Source organism: Neocloeon triangulifer, unplaced genomic scaffold (assembly GCF_031216515.1).
Source record: "Neocloeon triangulifer isolate White Clay Creek 2 clone unplaced genomic scaffold, ASM3121651v1 ptg000014l, whole genome shotgun sequence".
Classification (NCBI taxonomy): domain Eukaryota; kingdom Metazoa; phylum Arthropoda; class Insecta; order Ephemeroptera; family Baetidae; genus Neocloeon; species Neocloeon triangulifer.
The window spans coordinates 24,753,272-24,773,643 of NW_026775556.1; the positions used below are offsets into that span (position 1 = coordinate 24,753,272).

A 20,372-nucleotide genomic window follows, 5' to 3' on the forward strand; every position below is an offset into this window, starting at 1 on the left:
TGCAAAACGAATTTTCGGCAGGCCCGAGAGAATAAGGCTACTATCTTGGCTTTTGGGGTTTCCTGGTTTTTCCCTGGCAAATCAATATATTTCTAATTGATATATCAACATGATGTTTTCACAAATAATGAAAGAGACAATTTACGAGGTCACGTGGGTCTCGACAGGCCAGTTCGGACGGAATTAAGAAGTTTGCTACATTGGCTTGGTAATATTTCTATTGCGGTCCTAAAATTAAAAACTTGGGAGGAAATGAAAGCTAATGAAGTAAACTTATCAAAAACAAAATTTTTGAAAATTTTGCAATTTCTTTTCGCTATTTAGCAAATATTTAAAATGAAAATTAAAGTATGCAATCGAATTTTTTCACAACAATATCTAAAAATAGTTGATTATATAAATGTGAACTTCTCTTAAATTTTCAAATTTATATTTTAAGCCGTTCTTATTGAAAAAAATATTATATATCTATATTTAAATTTGAGAACTAGGGAACTTTTTTGCCGTGCCCTTGTTGATGTGAAAAGGAGTGGGGGTTAGGTTTATAAACGTGCATGCACACAATTGGTATTAGCCAGTCAAGAAAAGCGAGCGACCCGCGCAACTCGAGTCTCGATTGAAGCGTGCTAGATACGCAGGTATGTCCTTATCTTATATCAAATTAATTACATTCGATTGAAAGTCAAGCGATAGTGAATCTTATTACATATTTTGCTCCAATACCCAAAAAAAATACGAACCCATGCAATGTATTTCGCAATTTCCAAATAGATAATTTGAGAACTTAAAAATAAAACCTCCGCATTCAGCACTTTGGTGAGCAATACATTAATTAATATATTAAGTAAGCGAAAATCTGAGATTTTTTAAAAAGAAAAAAAAATTTATGCTCAAATATTTGGCAAATGAAACAATCAAAATCATCTAATCATGTCATTGATTTTTTGTTTGAAATTATTACTATCTTACTAAATGCGGAGCGTTAGGTATGCATAAGGAAGGAAATTTTGTATTTACCACGTCATAATGGAAATATTTCAACACGCTTAAAGCCACATTTTATTATTTTTTTTACTGGAGTTTTCACTTTTTCTTCCTCTGATACCGCGGATATTATGTAAGCGAGGAATTTGCCAAATTTTCCCTAGAAACGTCCAAACGCCGATTTATTTCGGCTCAGGAGTTGGAGAAAAAATGCGAAAAATGCACTTTTTCAATCGGTGAGAGCAGAGTGGGCCGCTTTGTCGCGCGTGCCATTCATATTTGGCAAAGCGCACGCGCATTCCTCTTGCAACATCAGGCCCCAGATTCCGTTCATTTGTGCTTGCATTCCAAACAAGCTAATACACTTTTCGTTGCACTTGTCTTTGACCTTGGAAGCAAAACTGAAGCAAGGAGGCAAGAGTGAGATTCGTCAATGCATTCTGGCGCTGCATTGTCATCCTACGCACTTTAATTTTGCCTCCTTTTATCGCTTCTACATTTTGTAGTCCACATTTGTGTCGTGGCTCGCGCGAACGAACAAACTTGTTAGCATGCGTGCCCGTGGCCGACTCGTGCAAACAAGTTTGCTGGAGTTAATTCCAGTTCTACTTTGGCAAGACCAGCGGCCGGTGCTTTTTATAGAAGGATGAAGAAAATAAAAGCTGATGAAGATTCTTTTTTTTAATTATAAGCAGATTTAATTTTTTCAGTCAGCTCTTAAATAAATATTTTAACTTTACAGGAATAACTTAAATATGAAAGTTAAATAATTTTTTTTAGCAATTGCATTTCAATATTTTAGGATTTTTTTCCCTTACAACTTCAACTTTACCAAATTTTAAAGAAAATTTCTGAAATGTTCTAAAAACAAAAATTTTGTTTTCAATATTGTTCAATATTCACATAAATTTTTGTTTTAATTAGATTGATTCGCTTTAAAAATTAAGTTAATTCTATAAAACCTTGAAATATTTTTAAGAAATTTAATTGAAAAGCTTATATTTATACATAAATCTGCGTATCACACTGTTTTCAAATTTGCAATCTGTATCAAAATCAGATCATTAAAATTTCTGTTTTGTTGAGGAAAATTATTTTTTTAAATTTGACGAATAATTAATTTTCTTACTTCTAACTGGACTCGGTGTGGTGAATGGATTTTTTTTAATGTTAAAAGTTTTAGCATAATTCTTTTTAGGGTTGGTGGTGCCTTATTATCCTGCAATTGAACAAAATTCAATTTTTTTCCTCCCAACAATTGATTATTTTTCAATATTTCAAATTAATGTTTCATATTAACTCTAAAATAACAACCAAAATAATGGATTTAAAATAAAAAAAGGCCAAAGTTCTCTTCCAAAAAATTCCAAATAAAAAAAAACCCAATTTCGCTTGCTTCAGAGTTGAAAAAGTGTCGTTCAGTGGTGGTTTATAAAATTAAATCTGTTTGTCGTGTCAAAAATATTTGGGATGAATCTTAAAACTGGTTATATTTTTATGAAAATAAATAGAATAATCTTTTGTCAGCCACATAAGTCTAAAAATAATTATTTATTCTCATGCAGAAATAAAATCAACACAAAGAGTGAGGCGGACAAGCCCAAAGACAAGAGGCCATAGTGGCCATACCTGGAAAAAATAGTTGTCGGGTAAATAGTTTAAACGACACATGAATTTAAGGTCGCAAATAATGAATAATTTTTTTTTATCAAATCAATTAAGGAAAGTCGGGAGGTTTCATAAATGGAATTTTACAGGTGTGTTGTTGTTTTTTTGGCTTTGGTGGGTTACCACACAGCCTGGCCCAAGGGCCTGGCCAGATCAGCACTGCCGGCATTGCCAGCAGTAGAGAGGCGTGGCTCCTCAGAAGAGCGGTTGCTTTGCGGTTGCTCTTCTTCAAAAGAGCGGTTGCTCCTCGGGAGAGCGGTTGCTCCCCAAAACAGCCGTGGCTACCTAGAAGAGCCGTCCCTGCAAGAAATGAAATCAGTTGATCGAGTGTTTATTAAGTTTTCTTCATTAAGATGGAAGCCATCCAATTTTTTTATGATAAATTTGCATTTCAATTAGATTTTTGACAGTTATAATAATTATTTTAATTAAGCTAACAAAATTATTTTTCAAAAATAAGACGATTAATGTTGGAATTATTTTTACAAAAAATTGGACATAAATTTATTTTATGATGAAGATTTTTCATCAAAAGATAATTTTATCTCCAAAATTCTTTTAAATAAAATCCTTTTAACAAATATTTTTTTAATTATAATTATATATTATTATTATATATTATAATGTTGGCAATATTTTTATAGAATATAAGTCGTTACTTTAATTTTTTAACAAAGTGTTTTCATCAAATAATCACATTTTTCTCAAAAATTCCTAATGGTTCAATTTCTTTCTCTTTACATACGCATATTTTTTTTATTTTAATATTGACAATTGGGTTTAAAAATATTGTTACAAATTTAATTTTATAATAATTTTGGTAAGGAGGTAGATTAAATTAAAAATATTTTAATTTAACTTATACAGTTTTAAACTTCCAGAACTAATTTTTATTATTTATTTTTTCAACACTAATTTTATCTTCGATCACTATACAGCAATACTTCCCAATTTTTCGGAGCAGAGCTTGCAAATAAATTTTTTTAAATGTGCTAAAGAAACTGTGAAAATTGCTAATTTTTCCCTTATTTTTGTAGACGGTGATGAAAAAGTGGCACACGACGAGAAATAGGAGTGCTCACGGCCAGCAAGACAACAAACCGCCAGTTCAAGATAATCCGCAACATGGGCACCCTGAGCAAGGGTTCGCGCGAGAACAGGACGCCCCCGGCGGTGGCGCCGCCCCAGGTGCCCAGCCACTACGCCCCAAACTTCCCCATGGGCCACCCGAGACGCAGCATCGAGCAAAACAGGGGCGTTGTCGGCCTCGGCCCTGGCTACAGCACCCGGCCCATGCAGCCCACCAGCCAGCTGCTCACCCACACGGCCTGCCGCACCCCCACCACACCTCGCACCACCAGCAAAATCCAAATCCGGCCCTCATGTATGTCGGCCCCAGGACCCCCTCAGGTGAGGAATTGGTTTTTAATCTTTAATCTCTACTATATAAAATTTTCGTCAAAAAAAGTTGGTGAGAAAGTCCTTTTCTAACCTTAGTAAGGTTTTTTCTCAATAGCAATTAAAATTTTCCTGACTTGATTAAATTCTAAAATTTCATAAAAAATACTTTGACTTTAAAATTATGTCAAGATAATTGCAACAAATAAGATTTTTAAATAAAGTTATAATCAACATTATTTATTTTAATTTCTGATGTTGAAAACAAATGATCTTTAGTTTAATGTTATTTCATATGAATTGACCAACACATCATAAGTCACTCGAGTTGGTGTTCAATGAAGTGTCTGTAATTTTTTTATATTTATTTATTTATATTTTAATATTTTGAACCAACATCATCAAACCATTATGAATCTTGTTACTATTTTTTTTTTATCCAGATCGGTATGGTGCATCCAATCAACTACGGGAACCAGTCTCACAACCAAAACCACCCGCAAACGCCGCCTCCCGCCTCCACCTCCGCTCCCAACATCAGGAGGTCCGCTGCCCAGCACATTATTCCCGCTCGACACTCTCACATGAGCATGCCTCATCAGTTTTTTTTACTAAATTTCCTGCAGCTGGAAGACTAATTTTATCATTTGATTGCGCAGCTCCGACATCTCCTTTGGTGCACCAGGGAGGTGGTGCGGATGACCTGACTCACCATCTGCATATGGTGAGGGGTGGCCAGGGCTCGCCGCCACTGCCGCCGCCTCCAATGCCTGATTCGCAGCAGCTGCCCCCTTCGTACGGCTACGGATGCAGCTCGATGGGATTTGTGCCTGCGAAGACGCGGGACTGCCCGGATGGGTGCCAAAGAATTACAAGGATGAAAGGTAATAAATGTATGAAAAGGCCGATCACAATTTTAGCCCAAACCCCGATTATTATCAAATCATTATTTATATTCAAAAGTATAAATGTAGCGAATTTCCTCTCATGCTATGCTATTAATTTTAATTTGAATGGTGCATTTGTATGAAAGACCGTCAACATTTCCCTCTCCTGTTTCTTAAATTTATATTTTCTCTGCACGTTTGCAAGCAATATTTATAATAAAATCGTAAGAACATAAGCATCAAAATGATAAATATTCCACAATTTATTAACAGAAAAAGTAATATGCAAATTAGTAGTAGTGTATATTTAGAACTTGTTAGATTTATTTATTTGAGATGTGCCGAACAAGGAGCGATGGCTCTTTCCCATAGAGCGATGGCTCTTTCCGTAGGAGCCACGGCTCTTTCCCCAGGAGCCACGGCTCTTTCCGTAAGAGCCACGGCTCTTTCCCCAGGAGCCACGGCTCTTTCCCCAGGAGCCACGGCTCTTTCCCCAGGAGCCACGGCTCTTTCCGTAAGAGCCACGGCTCTTTCCCCAGGAGCCACGGCTCATTCCCCAGGAGCGCCGGCTCCTCAGGAGCGCCGGCTCCGCAGTAGCGCCGGCTCCTCAGGAGCGCCGGCTCCCGAGGAGCGCCGGCTCCCGAGGAGCCACGGCTCTTTGTCCAGGAGCCTCGGCTCTTTCCGTAGGAGCCACGGCTCTTTCCCCAGGAGCCACGGCAATAAGCAATTGCTAAGTTTGCTAATTTGGCTAAATTAGCAACGTAAGCAAAATAAGCGATTGCTAAATTTGCTAATTTTTTCTAGTTTAGCAACTAAGCGACCATGGTCTTAAACGACCTTGATGGCGACCTCGGACGGTTTCGAACGGTCTCAGGATGTCCAACAGCCTCGAACGGTCTCGAGCGACCTCGGACTGTCCCAAGTATTATTAATGGTTATGATAAGAAAACGGAATAAATAATTTAATTAGACGAAAACTATTTGTATTTGCGAATGCATTAACTATATTTTTAATTCAAATTGAATTCCGCCTTCCTTTTTAATTCTTGTTAAATATAATAATCTGTTCTAAAAAAAAACTTGATGACCCTGAATAATTTTTTGTGGCCTTATTTAAAGAGTGATTAAAGTTTAATTTTTTGTCAGAAAATTATAATAAATTTCATTTTCAATGCATGCAGTTATTTATGTAACGTTACATTAAAAAATTTTCAATTTGATTGGAAAATTTTTGTTAAATTAGCGGAGCAACTTAAATCACTATAAATAAGGCCACAAAAAATTATTCGGGGTCAGCAAGTGTTTTTTAGAGGATTATTATATTTATCAAAAATTAATAATAAAGGTGGAATTCAATTTGAGTTAAAAATATAGATTATGCATTCACAAATGAATAATATATATTTTTCGTATAATTAAATTATTTAAATTGTTTTTTCCGTTTTTTGATCATAAACATAAATAATACTTGAGACAATCCGAGGTCGTTCAAGACCGTCCGAGGTAGTTCGAGACTGAGGGGCAACCGTTGCTCCTAAATAATTGCCATGTAAAAATATGAGGTCGTTCGAGATCGTCCGAGGTCGTTCGAGACCATGGTCTCCAGCGAACTCAAGTACAACCTCCGACGGTCTCGTTTTTGATCAAGGGAAATATCATTTTGTATGTTCTTTCAATAGCCCTCAAAGAGGTCAATATATTTATGAACAAGGGCAAATTGATTTTCATTATTTTTAAGACAAACTTTTTTAAGCTTGCAGCTATAGCCATCAGTGAAAAATAAATAACAGCTCACTTTGTCGAGCAGGCGCGGAGCGCCGCGAAATAATAAAAGGTTAATTCGTTGCGTTAAATAAGAAGACAAAATTCAAAGTAACTATGCACAATAGGATTAAAATGAAGTATTCTATTGGGCATACTTATGGCCCTTAATTGTGAGTAAAATAAATCCCAAAGGAAAATTAATTAACTAATTCCATCGAATAATCCGATTATTAGAGAATTAATTAAAGAGGCGCAGTTCAGTTGTATATTAAAATAATTTTAATAATTCTTTTAACAACACAACTCTCAAATAAACTAGCATATCTTGGCCAGTAACTGCAACAACAGAGTATTTATTATAAAAGAAAAGCTTTATTTTAATTTCAAAGGCTCATATGTTGACTTTTTTCTAATAAAATGGTTTCTATAAAGCTTAAACTATTATATTTTTAAATTATAAACGTAACGTAGCTTCAGCACTCTCGCTCCACGCTTTGAAGAGAAGTGAGGGGGGAAAATGTGACGAACAGTAAATGAGACATCATTTGAATTGAATTAAAATCTAATTCAACATTTTTGGTACGATAAAAACATTTTTATATGAATATTGTTGACTTTTACTCGTTAAAATTTAATTATATAAATCATATTAAGGACACCGTGTTATGGCAATCCCCGTCCCATGGTCCCATGCAAGTAATTATAATTAATATTATTTTCATTTTAAAATTAGACTCAATATTACTTTAATATTGTTTTGCCATAATTTACTTTTTAAAATAAACAATTGCTAAATTTGCTAATTTCGCTAGTTTAGCAACCTAAGAGAAATAAGCAATTGCTAAATTTGCTAATTTTGCTAAATTAGCAACGTAAGCAAAATAAGCGATTGCTAAATTTGCTTGTTTTGCTAGTTTAGCAACCCAAGCGACCATGGTCTCAAACGACCTCGAAGGCGACCTCGGACGGTCTCGAACGGTCTTGGGATATCCAACGGCCTCGAATGGTCTCAAGCGGTCTCGGAACGACCTCGGACGGTCTCGAGCGACCTCGGACTGTCCCAAGTATTATTAATGGTTGTGATAAGAAAACGGAATAAATAATTTAATTAGACGAAAACTATTTGTATTTGCGAATGCATTAACTATATTTTTAATTCAAATTGAATTCCACCTTTCTTTTTAATTCTTGTTAAATAAAATAATCTGTTCTAAAAAAAAAACTTGATGACCCTGAATAATTTTTTGTGGCCTTACTTATTGAGTGATTAAAGTTTAATTTTTTGTGAGAAAATAATAATAAATTTCATTTTCAATGCATGCAGGTATTTATGTAACGTAATTTCCTACATTAAAAAATTTTCAATTTGATTAGAAAATTAATGTTAAATAAGCAGAGCAACTTAAATCACTATAAATAAGGCCACAAAAAATTATTCGGGGTCAGCAAGTGTTTTTTAGAAGATTATTATATTTAAAACAAATTAAAAATAAAGGTGGAATTCAATTTGGGTTAAAAATATAGATTATGCATTCACAAATGAATAATATACATTTTTCGTATAATTTAATTATTTTTTCCGTTTTTCGATCATAAACATAAATATACTTGAGACAGTCCGAGGTCGTTCAAGACCGTCCGAGGTAGTCTGAGACTGAGGGGCAACCGTTGCTCCTAAATAATTGCAATGTAAAAATATGAGGTCGTTCGAGACCATGGCAAACAATATTTTTATAGAATATAAGTCGTTACTTTAATTTTTTAGTGTTTTCATCAAATAATCATATTTTTCTCAAAAATTCCTAATGGTTCAATTTCTTTCTCTTTACATATGCATATTTTTTTTATTTTAATATTGACAATTGGGTTTAAAAAATATTTTTACGAATTTAATTTTATAATAATTTTGGTAAGGAGGTAGATTAAATTAAAAATATTTTAATTTAACTTATACAGTTTTAAACTTCCAGAACTAATTTTTATTATTTATTTTTTCAACACTAATTTTATCTTCGATCACTATACAGCAATACTTCCCAATTTTTCGGAGCAGAGCTTGCAAATAAATTTTTTTAAATGTGCTAAAGAAACTGTGAAAATTGCTAATTTTTCCCTTATTTTTGTAGACGGTGATGAAAAAGTGGCACACGACGAGAAATAGGAGTGCTCACGGCCAGCAAGACAACAAACCGCCAGTTCAAGATAATCCGCAACATGGGCACCCTGAGCAAGGGTTCGCGCGAGAACAGGACGCCCCCGGCGGTGGCGCCGCCCCAGGTGCCCAGCCACTACGCCCCAAACTTCCCCATGGGCCACCCGAGACGCAGCATCGAGCAAAACAGGGGCGTTGTCGGCCTCGGCCCTGGCTACAGCACCCGGCCCATGCAGCCCACCAGCCAGCTGCTCACCCACACGGCCTGCCGCACCCCCACCACACCTCGCACCACCAGCAAAATCCAAATCCGGCCCTCATGTATGTCGGCCCCAGGACCCCCTCAGGTGAGGAATTGGTTTTTAATCTTTAATCTCTACTATATAAAATTTTCGTCAAAAAAAGTTGGTGAGAAAGTCCTTTTCTAACCTTAGTAAGGTTTTTTCTCAATAGCAATTAAAATTTTCCTGACTTGATTAAATTCTAAAATTTCATAAAAAATACTTTGACTTTAAAATTATGTCAAGATAATTGCAACAAATAAGATTTTTAAATAAAGTTATAATCAACATTATTTATTTTAATTTCTGATGTTGAAAACAAATGATCTTTAGTTTAATGTTATTTCATATGAATTGACCAACACATCATAAGTCACTCGAGTTGGTGTTCAATGAAGTGTCTGTAATTTTTTTATATTTATTTATTTATATTTTAATATTTTGAACCAACATCATCAAACCATTATTAATCTTGTTACTATTTTTTTTTTATCCAGATCGGTATGGTGCATCCAATCAACTACGGGAACCAGTCTCACAACCAAAACCACCCGCAAACGCCGCCTCCCGCCTCCACCTCCGCTCCCAACATCAGGAGGTCCGCTGCCCAGCACATTATTCCCGCTCGACACTCTCACATGAGCATGCCTCGTCAGTTTTTTTCACTAAATTTCCTGCAGCTGGAAGACTAATTTTATCATTTGATTGCGCAGCTCCGACATCTCCTTTGGTGCACCAGGGAGGTGGTGCGGATGACCTGACTCACCATCTGCATATGGTTAGGGGTGGCCAGGGCTCGCCGCCACTGCCGCCGCCTCCAATGCCTGATTCGCAGCAGCTGCCCCCTTCGTACGGCTACGGATGCAGCTCGATGGGATTTGTGCCTGCGAAGACGCGGGACTGCCCGGATGGGTGCCAAAGAATTACAAGGATGAAAGGTAATAAATGTATGAAAAGGCCGAACACAATTTTAGCCCAAACCCCGATTATTATCAAATCATTATTTACATTCAAAAGTATAAATGTAGCGAATTTCCTCTCATGCTATGCTATTAATTTTAATTTGAATGGTGCATTTGTATGAAAGACCGTCAACATTTCCCTCTCCTGTTTCTTAAATTTATATTTTCTCTGCACGTTTGCAAGCAATATTTATAATAAAATCGTAAGAACATAAGCATCAAAATGATAAATATTCCACAATTTATTAACAGAAAAAGTAATATGCAAATTAGTAGTAGTATATATTTAGAACTTGTTAGATTTATTTATTTGAGATGTGCCGAACAAGGAGCGATGGCTCTTTCCCATAGAGCGATGGCTCTTTCCGTAGGAGCCACGGCTCTTTCCCCAGGAGCCACGGCTCTTTCCGTAAGAGCCACGGCTCTTTCCCCAGGAGCCACGGCTCTTTCCCCAGGAGCCACGGCTCTTTCCCCAGGAGCCACGGCTCATTCCCCAGGAGCGCCGGCTCCTCAGGAGCGCCGGCTCTTCAGGAGCCCCGGCTCCTCAGGAGCGCCGGCTCCTCAGGAGCGCCGGCTCCCCAGGAGCGCCGGCTCCTCAGGAGCCCCGGCTCCTCAGGAGCGCCGGCTCCTCAGGAGCGCCGGCTCCTCAGGAGCGCCGGCTCCCCAGGAGCGCCGGCTCCTCAGGAGCCCCGGCTCCTCAGGAGCGCCGGCTCCCCAGGAGCGCCGGCTCCTCAGGAGCCCCGGCTCCTCAGGAGCGCCGGCTCCCGAGGAGCCACGGCTCTTTCTCCAGGAGCCTCGGCTCTTTCCGTAGGAGCCACGGCTCTTTCCCCAGGAGCCACGGCAATAAGCAATTGCTAAGTTTGCTAATTTCGCTAAATTAGCAACGTAAGCAAAATAAGCGATTGCTAAATTTGCTAATATTGCTAGTTTAGCAACGTAAGCGAAATAAGCAATTGCTAAATTTGCTAATTTGGCTAAATTAGCAACATAAGCAAAATAAGCGATTGCTTAATTTGCTAATTTTTTCTAGTTTAGCAACTAAGCGACCATGGTCTTAAACGACCTTGATGGCGACCTCGGACGGTTTCGAACGGTCTCAGGATGTCCAACAGCCTCGAACGGTCTCGAGCGACCTCGGACTGTCCCAAGTATTATTAATGGTTATGATAAGAAAACGGAATAAATAATTTAATTAGACGAAAACTATTTGTATTTGCGAATGCATTAACTATATTTTTAATTCAAATTGAATTCCACCTTCCTTTTTAATTCTTGTTAAATATAATAATCTGTTCTAAAAAAAAACTTGATGACCCTGAATAATTTTTTGTGGCCTTATTTAAAGAGTGATTAAAGTTTAATTTTTTGTCAGAAAATTATAATAAATTTCATTTTCAATGCATGCAGTTATTTATGTAACGTTACATTAAAAAATTTTCAATTTGATTGGAAAATTTATGTTAAATAAGCGGAGCAACTTAAATCACTATAAATAAGGCCACAAAAAATTATTCGGGGTCAGCAAGTGTTTTTTAGAGGATTATTATATTTATCAAAAATTAATAATAAAGGTGGAATTCAATTTGAGTTAAAAATATAGATTATGCATTCACAAATGAATAATATATATTTTTCGTATAATTAAATTATTTAAATTATTTTTTCCGTTTTTTGATCATAAACATAAATAATACTTGAGACAATCCGAGGTCGTTCAAGACCGTCCGAGGTAGTTCGAGACTGAGGGGCAACCGTTGCTCCTAAATAATTGCCATGTAAAAATATGAGGTCGTTCGAGATCGTCCGAGGTCGTTCGAGACCATGGTCTCCAGCGAACTCAAGTATAACCTCCGACGGTCTCGTTTTTGATCAAGGGAAATATCATTTTGTATGTTCTTTCAATAGCCCTCAAAGAGGTCAATATATTTATGAACAAGGGCAAATTGATTTTCATTATTTTTAAGACAAACTTTTTTAAGCTTGCAGCTATAGCCATCAGTGAAAAATAAATAACAGCTCACTTTGTCGAGCAGGCGCGGAGCGCCGCGAAATAATAAAAGGTTAATTCGTTGCGTTAAATAAGAAGACAAAATTCAAAGTAACTATGCACAATAGGATTAAAATGAAGTATTCTATTGGGCATACTTATGGCCCTTAATTGTGAGTAAAATAAATCCCAAAGGAAAATTAATTAACTAATTCCATCGAATAATCCGATTATTAGAGAATTAATTAAAGAGGCGCAGTTCAGTTGTATATTAAAATAATTTTAATAATTCTTTTAACAACACAACTCTCAAATAAACTAGCATATCTTGGCCAGTAACTGCAACAACAGAGTATTTATTATAAAAGAAAAGCTTTATTTTAATTTCAAAGGCTCATATGTTGACTTTTTTCTAATAAAATGGTTTCTATAAAGCTTAAACTATTATATTTTTAAATTATAAACGTAACGTAGCTTCAGCACTCTCGCTCCACGCTTTGAAGAGAAGTGAGGGGGGAAAATGTGACGAACAGTAAATGAGACATCATTTGAATTGAATTAAAATCTAATTCAACATTTTTGGTACGATAAAAACATTTTTATATGAATATTGTTGACTTTTACTCGTTAAAATTTAATTATATAAATCATATTAAGGACACCGTGTTATGGCAATCCCCGTCCCATGGTCCCATGCAAGTAATTATAATTAATATTATTTTCATTTTAAAATTAGACTCAATATTACTTTAATATTGTTTTGCCATAATTTACTTTTTAAAATAAACAATTGCTAAATTTGCTAATTTCGCTAGTTTAGCAACCTAAGAGAAATAAGCAATTGCTAAATTTGCTAATTTTGCTAAATTAGCAACGTAAGCAAAATAAGCGATTGCTAAATTTGCTTGTTTTGCTAGTTTAGCAACCCAAGCGACCATGGTCTCAAACGACCTCGAAGGCGACCTCGGACGGTCTCGAACGGTCTTGGGATATCCAACGGCCTCGAATGGTCTCAAGCGGTCTCGGAACGACCTCGGACGGTCTCGAGCGACCTCGGACTGTCCCAAGTATTATTAATGGTTGTGATAAGAAAACGGAATAAATAATTTAATTAGACGAAAACTATTTGTATTTGCGAATGCATTAACTATATTTTTAATTCAAATTGAATTCCACCTTTCTTTTTAATTCTTGTTAAATAAAATAATCTGTTCTAAAAAAAAAACTTGATGACCCTGAATAATTTTTTGTGGCCTTACTTATTGAGTGATTAAAGTTTAATTTTTTGTGAGAAAATAATAATAAATTTCATTTTCAATGCATGCAGGTATTTATGTAACGTAATTTCCTACATTAAAAAATTTTCAATTTGATTAGAAAATTAATGTTAAATAAGCAGAGCAACTTAAATCACTATAAATAAGGCCACAAAAAATTATTCGGGGTCAGCAAGTGTTTTTTAGAAGATTATTATATTTAAAACAAATTAAAAATAAAGGTGGAATTCAATTTGGGTTAAAAATATAGATTATGCATTCACAAATGAATAATATACATTTTTCGTATAATTTAATTATTTTTTCCGTTTTTCGATCATAAACATAAATATACTTGAGACAGTCCGAGGTCGTTCAAGACCGTCCGAGGTAGTCTGAGACTGAGGGGCAACCGTTGCTCCTAAATAATTGCAATGTAAAAATATGAGGTCGTTCGAGACCATGGCAAACAATATTTTTATAGAATATAAGTCGTTACTTTAATTTTTTAGTGTTTTCATCAAATAATCATATTTTTCTCAAAAATTCCTAATGGTTCAATTTCTTTCTCTTTACATATGCATATTTTTTTTATTTTAATATTGACAATTGGGTTTAAAAAATATTTTTACGAATTTAATTTTATAATAATTTTGGTAAGGAGGTAGATTAAATTAAAAATATTTTAATTTAACTTATACAGTTTTAAACTTCCAGAACTAATTTTTATTATTTATTTTTTCAACACTAATTTTATCTTCGATCACTATACAGCAATACTTCCCAATTTTTCGGAGCAGAGCTTGCAAATAAATTTTTTTAAATGTGCTAAAGAAACTGTGAAAATTGCTAATTTTTCCCTTATTTTTGTAGACGGTGATGAAAAAGTGGCACACGACGAGAAATAGGAGTGCTCACGGCCAGCAAGACAACAAACCGCCAGTTCAAGATAATCCGCAACATGGGCACCCTGAGCAAGGGTTCGCGCGAGAACAGGACGCCCCCGGCGGTGGCGCCGCCCCAGGTGCCCAGCCACTACGCCCCAAACTTCCCCATGGGCCACCCGAGACGGAGCATCGAGCAAAACAGGGGCGTTGTCGGCCTCGGCCCTGGCTACAGCACCCGGCCCATGCAGCCCACCAGCCAGCTGCTCACCCACACGGCCTGCCGCACCCCCACCACACCTCGCACCACCAGCAAAATCCAAATCCGGCCCTCATGTATGTCGGCCCCAGGACCCCCTCAGGTGAGGAATTGGTTTTTAATCTTTAATCTCTACTATATAAAATTTTCGTCAAAAAAAGTTGGTGAGAAAGTCCTTTTCTAACCTTAGTAAGGTTTTTTCTCAATAGCAATTAAAATTTTCCTGACTTGATTAAATTCTAAAATTTCATAAAAAATACTTTGACTTTAAAATTATGTCAAGATAATTGCAACAAATAAGATTTTTAAATAAAGTTATAATCAACATTATTTATTTTAATTTCTGATGTTGAAAACAAATGATCTTTAGTTTAATGTTATTTCATATGAATTGACCAACACATCATAAGTCACTCGAGTTGGTGTTCAATGAAGTGTCTGTAATTTTTTTTTATTTATTTATTTATATTTTAATATTTTGAACCAACATCATCAAACCATTATTAATCTTGTTACTATTTTTTTTTTATCCAGATCGGTATGGTGCATCCAATCAACTACGGGAACCAGTCTCACAACCAAAACCACCCGCAAACGCCGCCTCCCGCCTCCACCTCCGCTCCCAACATCAGGAGGTCCGCTGCCCAGCACATTATTCCCGCTCGACACTCTCACATGAGCATGCCTCGTCAGTTTTTTTTACTAAATTTCCTGCAGCTGGAAGACTAATTTTATCATTTGATTGCGCAGCTCCGACATCTCCTTTGGTGCACCAGGGAGGTGGTGCGGATGACCTGACTCACCATCTGCATATGGTGAGGGGTGGCCAGGGCTCGCCGCCACTGCCGCCGCCTCCAATGCCTGATTCGCAGCAGCTGCCCCCTTCGTACGGCTACGGATGCAGCTCGATGGGATTTGTGCCTGCGAAGACGCGGGACTGCCCGGATGGGTGCCAAAGAATTACAAGGATGAAAGGTAATAAATGTATGAAAAGGCCGAACACAATTTTAGCCCAAACCCCGATTATTATCAAATCATTATTTATATTCAAAAGTATAAATGTAGCGAATTTCCTCTCATGCTATGCTATTAATTTTAATTTGAATGGTGCATTTGTATGAAAGACCGTCAACATTTCCCTCTCCTGTTTCTTAAATTTATATTTTCTCTGCACGTTTGCAAGCAATATTTATAATAAAATCGTAAGAACATAAGCATCAAAATGATAAATATTCCACAATTTATTAACAGAAAAAGTAATATGCAAATTAGTAGTAGTATATATTTAGAACTTGTTAGATTTATTTATTTGAGATGTGCCGAACAAGGAGCGATGGCTCTTTCCCATAGAGCGATGGCTCTTTCCGTAGGAGCCACGGCTCTTTCCCCAGGAGCCACGGCTCTTTCCCCAGGAGCCACGGCTCTTTCCCCAGGAGCCACGGCTCATTCCCCAGGAGCGCCGGCTCCTCAGGAGCCCCGGCTCCTCAGGAGCGCCGGCTCCCCAGGAGCGCCGGCTCCTCAGGAGCCCCGGCTCCTCAGGAGCGCCGGCTCCTCAGGAGCGCCGGCTCCCGAGGAGCCACGGCTCTTTCTCCAGGAGCCTCGGCTCTTTCCGTAGGAGCCACGGCTCTTTCCCCAGGAGCCACGGCAATAAGCAATTGCTAAGTTTGCTAATTTCGCTAAATTAGCAACGTAAGCAAAATAAGCGATTGCTAAATTTGCTAATATTGCTAGTTTAGCAACGTAAGCGAAATAAGCAATTGCTAAATTTGCTAATTTGGCTAAATTAGCAACATAAGCAAAATAAGCGATTGCTAAATTTGCTAATTTTTTCTAGTTTAGCAACTAAGCGACCATGGTCTTAAACGACCTTGATGGCGACCTCGGACGGTTTCGAACGGTCTCAGGATGTCCAACAGCCTCGAACGGTCTCGAGCGACCTCGGACTGTCCCAAGTATTATTAATGGTTATGATAAGAAAACGGAATAAATAATTTAATTAGACGAAAACTATTTGTATTTGCGAATGCATTAACTATATTTTTAATTCAAATTGAATTCCACCTTCCTTTTTAATTCTTGTTAAATATAATAATCTGTTCTAAAAAAAAACTTGATGACCCTGAATAATTTTTTGTGGCCTTATTTAAAGAGTGATTAAAGTTTAATTTTTTGTCAGAAAATTATAATAAATTTCATTTTCAATGCATGCAGTTATTTATGTAACGTTACATTAAAAAATTTTCAATTTGATTGGAAAATTTATGTTAAATAAGCGGAGCAACTTAAATCACTATAAATAAGGCCACAAAAAATTATTCGGGGTCAGCAAGTGTTTTTTAGAGGATTATTATATTTATCAAAAATTAATAATAAAGGTGGAATTCAATTTGAGTTAAAAATATAGATTATGCATTCACAAATGAATAATATATATTTTTCGTATAATTAAATTATTTAAATTATTTTTTCCGTTTTTTGATCATAAACATAAATAATACTTGAGACAATCCGAGGTCGTTCAAGACCGTCCGAGGTAGTTCGAGACTGAGGGGCAACCGTTGCTCCTAAATAATTGCCATGTAAAAATATGAGGTCGTTCGAGATCGTCCGAGGTCGTTCGAGACCATGGTCTCCAGCGAACTCAAGTACAACCTCCGACGGTCTCGTTTTTGATCAAGGGAAATATCATTTTGTATGTTCTTTCAATAGCCCTCAAAGAGGTCAATATATTTATGAACAAGGGCAAATTGATTTTCATTATTTTTAAGACAAACTTTTTTAAGCTTGCAGCTATAGCCATCAGTGAAAAATAAATAACAGCTCACTTTGTCGAGCAGGCGCGGAGCGCCGCGAAATAATAAAAGGTTAATTCGTTGCGTTAAATAAGAAGACAAAATTCAAAGTAACTATGCACAATAGGATTAAAATGAAGTATTCTATTGGGCATACTTATGGCCCTTAATTGTGAGTAAAATAAATCCCAAAGGAAAATTAATTAACTAATTCCATCGAATAATCCGATTATTAGAGAATTAATTAAAGAGGCGCAGTTCAGTTGTATATTAAAATAATTTTAATAATTCTTTTAACAACACAACTCTCAAATAAACTAGCATATCTTGGCCAGTAACTGCAACAACAGAGTATTTATTATAAAAGAAAAGCTTTATTTTAATTTCAAAGGCTCATATGTTGACTTTTTTCTAATAAAATGGTTTCTATAAAGCTTAAACTATTATATTTTTAAATTATAAACGTAACGTAGCTTCAGCACTCTCGCTCCACGCTTTGAAGAGAAGTGAGGGGGGAAAATGTGACGAACAGTAAATGAGACATCATTTGAATTGAATTAAAATCTAATTCAACATTTTTGGTACGATAAAAACATTTTTATATGAATATTGTTGACTTTTACTCGTTAAAATTTAATTATATAAATCATATTAAGGACACCGTGTTATGGCAATCCCCGTCCCATGGTCCCATGCAAGTAATTATAATTAATATTATTTTCATTTTAAAATTAGACTCAATATTACTTTAATATTGTTTTGCCATAATTTACTTTTTAAAATAAACAATTGCTAAATTTGCTAATTTCGCTAGTTTAGCAACCTAAGAGAAATAAGCAATTGCTAAATTTGCTAATTTTGCTAAATTAGCAACGTAAGCAAAATAAGCGATTGCTAAATTTGCTTGTTTTGCTAGTTTAGCAACCCAAGCGACCATGGTCTCAAACGACCTCGAAGGCGACCTCGGACGGTCTCGAACGGTCTTGGGATATCCAACGGCCTCGAATGGTCTCAAGCGGTCTCGGAACGACCTCGGACGGTCTCGAGCGACCTCGGACTGTCCCAAGTATTATTAATGGTTGTGATAAGAAAACGGAATAAATAATTTAATTAGACGAAAACTATTTGTATTTGCGAATGCATTAACTATATTTTTAATTCAAATTGAATTCCACCTTTCTTTTTAATTCTTGTTAAATAAAATAATCTGTTCTAAAAAAAAAACTTGATGACCCTGAATAATTTTTTGTGGCCTTACTTATTGAGTGATTAAAGTTTAATTTTTTGTGAGAAAATAATAATAAATTTCATTTTCAATGCATGCAGGTATTTATGTAACGTAATTTCCTACATTAAAAAATTTTCAATTTGATTAGAAAATTAATGTTAAATAAGCAGAGCAACTTAAATCACTATAAATAAGGCCACAAAAAATTATTCGGGGTCAGCAAGTGTTTTTTAGAAGATTATTATATTTAAAACAAATTAAAAATAAAGGTGGAATTCAATTTGGGTTAAAAATATAGATTATGCATTCACAAATGAATAATATACATTTTTCGTATAATTTAATTATTTTTTCCGTTTTTCGATCATAAACATAAATATACTTGAGACAGTCCGAGGTCGTTCAAGACCGTCCGAGGTAGTCTGAGACTGAGGGGCAACCGTTGCTCCTAAATAATTGCAATGTAAAAATATGAGGTCGTTCGAGACCATGGCAAACAATATTTTTATAGAATATAAGTCGTTACTTTAATTTTTTAGTGTTTTCATCAAATAATCATATTTTTCTCAAAAATTCCTAATGGTTCAATTTCTTTCTCTTTACATATGCATATTTTTTTTATTTTAATATTGACAATTGGGTTTAAAAAATATTTTTACGAATTTAATTTTATAATAATTTTGGTAAGGAGGTAGATTAAATTAAAAATATTTTAATTTAACTTATACAGTTTTAAACTTCCAGAACTAATTTTTATTATTTATTTTTTCAACACTAATTTTATCTTCGATCACTATACAGCAATACTTCCCAATTTTTCGGAGCAGAGCTTGCAAATAAATTTTTTTAAATGTGCTAAAGAAACTGTGAAAATTGCTAATTTTTCCCTTATTTTTGTAGACGGTGATGAAAAAGTGGCACACGACGAGAAATAGGAGTGCTCACGGCCAGCAAGACAACAAACCGCCAGTTCAAGATAATCCGCAACATGGGCACCCTGAGCAAGGGTTCGCGCGAGAACAGGACGCCCCCGGCGGTGGCGCCGCCCCAGGTGCCCAGCCACTACGCCCCAAACTTCCCCATGGGCCACCCGAGACGCAGCATCGAGCAAAACAGGGGCGTTGTCGGCCTCGGCCCTGGCTACAGCACCCGGCCCATGCAGCCCACCAGCCAGCTGCTCACCCACACGGCCTGCCGCACCCCCACCACACCTCGCACCACCAGCAAAATCCAAATCCGGCCCTCATGTATGTCGGCCCCAGGACCCCCTCAGGTGAGGAATTGGTTTTTAATCTTTAATCTCTACTATATAAAATTTTCGTCAAAAAAAGTTGGTGAGAAAGTCCTTTTCTAACCTTAGTAAGGTTTTTTCTCAATAGCAATTAAAATTTTCCTGACTTGATTAAATTCTAAAATTTCATAAAAAATACTTTGACTTTAAAATTATGTCAAGATAATTGCAACAAATAAGATTTTTAAATAAAGTTATAATCAACATTATTTATTTTAATTTCTGATGTTGAAAACAAATGATCTTTAGTTTAATGTTATTTCATATGAATTGACCAACACATCATAAGTCACTCGAGTTGGTGTTCAATGAAGTGTCTGTAATTTTTTTATATTTATTTATTTATATTTTAATATTTTGAACCAACATCATCAAACCATTATTAATCTTGTTACTATTTTTTTTTTATCCAGATCGGTATGGTGCATCCAATCAACTACGGGAACCAGTCTCACAACCAAAACCACCCGCAAACGCCGCCTCCCGCCTCCACCTCCGCTCCCAACATCAGGAGGTCCGCTGCCCAGCACATTATTCCCGCTCGACACTCTCACATGAGCATGCCTCGTCAGTTTTTTT

General features: G+C 36.1%; 1 protein-coding gene across 3 annotated transcripts; it reads left to right on the forward strand.

The window, feature by feature from the left end:
- The first annotated feature begins 581 nt into the window (after positions 1-581).
- Positions 582-19,584, forward strand: LOC132201205 (protein SCAR-like). Of its 3 annotated transcripts, none has more exons than XM_059627187.1 (8): positions 582-638; positions 3,690-4,062; positions 4,494-4,651; positions 4,710-4,934; positions 8,828-9,200; positions 9,632-9,785; positions 9,848-10,072; positions 14,213-14,394. In XM_059627187.1, exons 5-8 carry the CDS (start codon positions 8,916-8,918, stop codon positions 14,245-14,247), a joined length of 699 nt encoding a protein of 232 aa, XP_059483170.1. In that variant the 5' UTR covers positions 582-638; positions 3,690-4,062; positions 4,494-4,651; positions 4,710-4,934; positions 8,828-8,915; the 3' UTR covers positions 14,248-14,394. The 3 variants fall into 3 exon arrangements, with proteins under 3 accessions (XP_059483170.1, XP_059483171.1, XP_059483169.1); XM_059627188.1 differs by having other exon boundaries at positions 4,494-4,594; XM_059627186.1 differs by lacking the exons at positions 582-638; positions 3,690-4,062; positions 4,494-4,651; ... (1 more) ...; positions 8,828-9,200; positions 9,632-9,785 and adding exons at positions 15,017-15,170; positions 15,233-15,457; positions 19,403-19,584 and having other exon boundaries at positions 9,930-10,072; positions 14,213-14,585.
- The last annotated feature ends 788 nt before the right edge of the window (positions 19,585-20,372 follow it).

Bases quoted from the DNA above. Each gene is read 5' to 3' on its own strand.
- LOC132201205 (XM_059627187.1), top strand. From the start codon at position 8,916: ATGGGCACCCTGAGCAAGGGTTCGCGCGAGAACAGGACGCCCCCGGCG. The intron at 9,786-9,847 runs GTCAGTTTTTTT...TTGATTGCGCAG, and splicing joins CTCTCACATGAGCATGCCTC to CTCCGACATCTCCTTTGGTG. The intron at 10,073-14,212 runs GTAATAAATGTA...TTATTTTTGTAG, and splicing joins AAGAATTACAAGGATGAAAG to ACGGTGATGAAAAAGTGGCA.